At 29.9% G+C, this 6,194-nt stretch overlaps 1 protein-coding gene across 11 annotated transcripts in view; it reads right to left on the bottom strand.

Moving 5' to 3' along the window:
- Window positions 1-2,545: 2,545 nt before the first annotated feature.
- LOC112043377 (phosphatidylinositol-binding clathrin assembly protein LAP) overlaps window positions 2,546-6,194 on the bottom strand; it is a 46,115-nt gene continuing 42,466 nt past the window's right edge. For all 11 annotated transcript variants that reach the window (XM_024078758.2, XM_024078759.2, XM_024078763.2 and 8 more), the window contains one exon: window positions 2,546-5,938. In XM_024078758.2, coding sequence (XP_023934526.1) covers window positions 5,828-5,938 — 111 coding nt within the window. In that variant the 3' untranslated portion in view covers window positions 2,546-5,827. The remainder of the gene's footprint in view (window positions 5,939-6,194) is intronic.

The raw sequence follows: 6,194 nt of genomic DNA, 5'->3' as shown, positions 1-6,194 counted from the left end.
CCAATTTCTACCACTTATGTTTATGGATTAAGCTCTGTGGGAATTTGTCTGTGTTCAGTTCTACTTTAAATCGTATCCATAGAGTTGGATGCTTTGATACCTCTATACTGGATGTATAATCCTATCATTCTCTCAAAACTGAGAACTTGAACTCCGTCCGTTAATGGAGTTATGGTAAAAAAACAGACACGAATCATGACACCGCATATCGAAACCCCTAGTGCCCAATTCTCATGACATAATTTTTGGCCTTCGCGGCGCTGTGGAAATATAAGACGGAGATCCTGGGTTCGATCACCGGCTGGGCAGATAGAGGTTTTCTTAATTGGTCTAGGTTTGGCTTCGGCCTTGGCCAGTAACTAGTTACCACCCTTCCAGCAAAGACGTACCGCTAAGCGATTTAGCGTTCTGGTACGAGATCCTGTAAAATCCAAAAGGGGTGTGGATTTTCATCCAACTCCAAGCAAGTTAGCCCGCTTCCATCTTCATCACTTACCATCAAGGGAGATTTTAGTCAAGGGCAAAATAAAAAAATACTGTACGTATGAAAAATAAAAGCCTCAGCGAAGCCTGTTAGGTTCAGTCGGTTAGCCATTTCTTTTCATAGATTTGTCATCCAAAGCGGTGATGGTGATCTTGATTTTCAATCAGCTGTTGTACCTACTTACAATGTAATCAGGAGTCATGACCGTTGATTATTTTAATTTTAAAGTAATACTTACTAATTGAAATAGGGATGGGATGGGAATGGGGGTCATCAAATTTCTAACCTGCCCTGAGCGACGAAAACCAACACCACGTCACTAGATCTTAATTATATAGGTATATTTTTGCCATATTTATACATAGCTTACATCGCTGCGAGCAGTGACTTCAAACAAAGCCAGCATATCCTCGTTTGTTTGAATCGAATGAAGTTTTGTTGTACTTGTCAGATTGATGAAAGGACAAAGGAGTAAGTAAGTAAGACAAAATATTAATTTGTACAAACGAAAAGGAGATTTAAACCCACGTCTTACTAGACACGGGCATACGTTAGTTATTTCTGCATATCGTCTCCAAAGAGTAAAAAAATCTTTTGTAGGTTTGGGTGTACTCTTCTATAACAAGATCCCCAAGACTGTGATGGACCTGCCAATGCATAGCTTTAAGCACTGTGTTAAAAAACATTTACTTAGTCGAGGTTACTACAACATTGATGAGTTCCTTAAAGATAAAAGCGCTTGGAGGCCATTGGATCAGCTTCCACCTTCACACAGGAAATAAAACTATAAGAAATTGTAATTGTTATCAATTGTAAATTAAAATACTGTATGACTTTTTCAAAAGAGCAACTGTTGAGTTTCTTGCCGGTATCTTCTCAGCAGAACCTGCCTTCCGAACCGGTGGTAGAATCTTTACAAATAGTCAACTGACGTGTCAAAAGTGCTTGTAAACTGAGCCTACTTGAAATAAATGATTTTTGATTTTGATTTTTTGATTTTGGAGCGCCAGCATAGCAGAAAATCATTTTCAACCGTCTTTCAAAAAGGAGAAGGTTCTATGTTCGGTTGTAAGTGTTTTTTTTTTTATTAGAGTGATACTATCGAAAGTACAGACATCTATATATTCAATATGAATAAAAAACACAATGTAACTTTATTCATTTATTGTATAATACATATTTACCGCATTTATTTGCGATTCAACAACACACATGCACTTTAAGCGTTTTATGGATTGTTTTCTATCGAAAGTGCGAAATTATACCGAGTAGAAAACAGTCCATTTTTAACAAAAATATATATTTTTCTATTAACTGAGTACCTATACAATTTAACTTAGAAATACAAGATTATATATTTTTATATTCGATTTCTAGCTTTAATGATGCAGTATATTTTCTACCAAAAAAAATCACTGAAAGTGTTGCCATACAATTCCAATATTTTTACCAAAGACAATTTTTCCCCCTTAAGTTGTATTCCGATATTAAGAAACCACAGACTTAAGAGTAGGTACAGAGTACCTAATAGAAACACTTCAAACACCTGACCTAACAGTATAATAGTTCTCTAAAGAACTATTCAGACACCTATAATTTTAGGTCTACTTTAAAGATTTTAAAATTGATTATGAAGTAACATCCCCTAATGTCCTGTCCTTGATGCACTGGTTTTGTAACTGCTGACAAGATGTTGAAGGACAGGCCAAAATTACCATTTATTCCTCTTACAGTCAATTGGTATTTTATCCCAAATTCACACAATAAGATTTACCGTTATTTACTCCATATAGGGCATTTCTAAGTGCTCAAACGTTCTACAACTATTCGATTTAATTAACGTCCGCCTTTCAAATGTCGAGATTATTAACAAACTTGCATTATAAATAGTAGGTTATTAGTATTGTCATTGGAGTTAGAGGTAAACACTCGATTTAATAGTAGAAAATATTAATTATGATATTAAGCATCTACGTTTAAGGAAATGTGGATATTCCCATGTATTTTTTAGAAGGCTAACACTGGACCCTAAGGTATAAAAAATAAATTAAAAAACAAAAATAAAGACTTAAATCATTTTATTTATTTCATAAATAAACTAAATCGGATATCTAAAGGCACGAAATCTAGCAAATTAATAGTATGTGATATTTACATAAAAGAAATAAAACATTATTAATTTATCGTTGAATAAAATGTACAACTTAGTGAATTCCAAATAAAACAAAAAATTGCTTAAAATAATACAAAATCGAAAAAACATAAACCTATGTTGCGAATACCAACATTAAAACAATATCAGTCGAATCCACTACAAATCACAGTATAAAAATTATAAACATATGGCGAGCAGGGACAAATGACAAATTATACGGCAAGTCTCATATTCTGAACTTGGCTGGACTATAAGGAATTTATACAAAATTAAATATTGCACTAAAATTATCTCCGATATATAACGTTCCCATCAAAGGATTCCTCCTAGTTTCGCAAATGATATCAAATATCATTAAATTTAAATCTAAACCAAAGCTAAAAATAGAGTAAGCTAATAATAATACTTTGTTACATTTATTAGACATATAGGGATATAATTGCAAAATAGTTTTATTTTCGGTTTATGAAATATACATTACTGTTACATTTTATAGCAATGTCTAATTAAAGTAGCAAAATATATCTGCGCTATTATATTATAAAGGTTACATTTTATTTACACGTATATTGTGTTTTGTTTAAACTGAGGATTTTTTGCACGTAAAATTAAATTGCATCCTAAATATAAACTAGTTTTAACAAACAGCGATATACATAATTAGTAAACATTTTTCTTAATCAATAAATCCATTAAGCGTCACGCCACTTTCTAGCAATTTTATATCATATCTGTTTACCAGGTGCCCACATTCAAAAACTTACTGTAACTGATCAAATGACATAATAAAATATATAAAACAATCATAATCTTTAATACTTTGTAATCATTTGCAGTCTTAAATATAAATAAACAGTATCACGCCAATAATTTCCTAGTACAATTAATTTTTGCCTTATAACGTCATTAGCAATACTTAAGCATTCATAAGAAAATCATATGTATATTAAAATTTTCTAATGTTTGATAAAAAATAAAAATGTACACATAATGATATTTTAAAAAATATAGTTTAATTAATATAAAATTTGCATGCAAGCGTTTTATGTTTTCCAGAAACATAGTATATAAATAAATCTCAAAACGTAACAGTATAATGTGCAAACATTTTGCAAAATTGTCACCATTAAAGATGTATAACAACAACATCTCTCGATATTATTAGTTGAAACTAAAATAATATCCTGGCAACACAATAAGCACCTAATTCATACATTCCATACATAGACAACATAATACGTATAGATCGAAATTGTAATGGCATATAATGATGTTGACTATTATAAACTAGACTGCGAACGACGGTCATCTCACTTTTGCTATTAAACCTATACAAAAAGCGTCTATATTTCATCGCATGTGATCAAACAGCTGCCCACTAAGTTTCATAACAATCTAATACCGACTATACATAAGATATACTCTTAAAGGACGCTACATATAAAATATATGTTTTATTTAAATATGTGTGAGTACTTGAATTTCAATGGCTAGTAGAATATATTTTATTAATTTGTATGTGTTGCATCCTTTTATATATCAATATAATGTACAAAGATTACGTGAGACAGGGAAACAACTTTATCATTATCATTATTAATTTATGAAATATTCAATAAGTTTCGACGTTATATAGGCTAAATGTCTGACCTAAATATTAATTTATACACATAATATAGTGTAATTTAATTCTATAAGATATATTATGGGAATAATGCTTTACTAAAAACTGACTACGCACGCCAATAATAAATGCTGACAATGTCAAACGGTAGAAATGAAAACTATAATTACGTAAAATTTGAATATTAAAATAAATTGAGCATATTTATACAGAGTAATTTTATTTAAATTACGTTTTAGACAGAACGAAAATAAATATTGCGATTTTTAATTGATTCTCATGAATATTCAAAAAAAAATTACCTCCAATCGTGAAAATATTATTTTTTTCTATCCGCTTGGATTTGTCTGCAAAAAAAATCTAAATTGAAATATATATATTTATAGGTTTATAGGAATATCGTAGATTTTAAACTTAAGAATTACTTTAACGGAAACTAAAGTTAATAATCAATTTTGTACATAATATAAATGGAATGTGAAGTCGATTTAATGACAAATAAAAATAAGTTTATCGCTACGCACCATTTCATAAGAAAAAAATGTTTCAAAAATATCATTACAAAAAATGAGATGATTTGACTATAATTATAAAATTTCCTATTAAAATTACGATAGACAAAGAATAATATATAATTTAATGTTTTATGGTAATAGGCAATTCATAAAATTAATATTATTTATTGTTTACATTGAATAATTCATAAGAGAAAAAATTTAATTTTGGTATATTGTTAAATAACTGGCTGTTTTAACTAATTATTAAAGAATAAGAATTATCTCAGGATTTATCTTGAGAGTTCCAAAACTATTTCATAACATAATCTAATAAACTATAACTATCTACCTGGTTTACACGTCAGCGTTACGATAACGTAGATTGAACCATTGAAGAAACATTAGGCTGTATATACAATGCCGAAAAAGTGTCACAAAATAACAAAATACGACAATAATTTTATAACGGTGATATTTTTACAAAATCAATATTGTTGTACGTCTATTGAACGTTTACTATTTGAAAATGGTGCATTATCGTATTGTTATTTGCGACAAATAATGTAAAGTTAATTGGTGACTATTAAGTAAATAGCATCATTCGAATGCTAACTGTACTTTATTATTATCTGATAACGAGCGGTCCGTGATATTTCACGTCAACATTGGGTTGATTTTTAGAGTAAAAAAAAAATTAAGGAAAGTCATTATGTCACAAAAATTATGTGATTCTCATATCAGTGTTTTTTAAAATAATTTACAAGATGAACACACTAAGAAGTAAAAAAAAAAACCAAATTCCTACCATTAAGTAATTTTATTTTTGAGCTAGTAACATTTGGCGAAGTGAAGTTAGAAACACTTCCGGAGTTCCAGTGTAAAAAAGACGGATGTCTACTGTTAGGTAATTTATCTTTGACTTGGCAACATTTTGTGAAAGTTAGTTCAATTCTTTCGCTTTATTTTTTACTTCTGCAAACTTTGTTAGAGACAAAAAGACGTTTAAAAAACAACCCAACGTCTACGTACTAAAACTCATTTTCCAACAATCTATGTGAATAAACTGTTTAACTGAACTGGTTGGTAGGTTGCGGTGGTATAGGCGGCCTCATGGGTTGCATGGCGCCCATCGGCATCATGGATGTCGCGTTCATTCCCATTACCATGGTTGGCTGTTGCTGGAATAACAAAATATTTTTAATCAATATTTATATTTGTCTTGTGTGACCAAACCTAAAATGCAACGAAAAAGGTTGTTAAACTCTGTAAAAATATTCGTTTTTCAGTACTGTAGAGCTTATAAAACTGTTATAATAATATTCTATTTTTCTCTATATTATAATCGATTAAGTTATTTAAATAAATAGTTTTTATGTTATCTTAATTATATGTGACAAATTGTTCGATCAAGCATCTAAAGATGAAGTCAAGCCG

Source organism: Bicyclus anynana, chromosome 22 (genome assembly GCF_947172395.1).
Source record: "Bicyclus anynana chromosome 22, ilBicAnyn1.1, whole genome shotgun sequence".
Classification (NCBI taxonomy): Eukaryota; Metazoa; Arthropoda; class Insecta; order Lepidoptera; family Nymphalidae; genus Bicyclus; species Bicyclus anynana.
The sequence above is the reverse complement of the archived record's forward strand: the minus strand, read 5'-3'. Positions and strand labels throughout refer to the sequence as shown.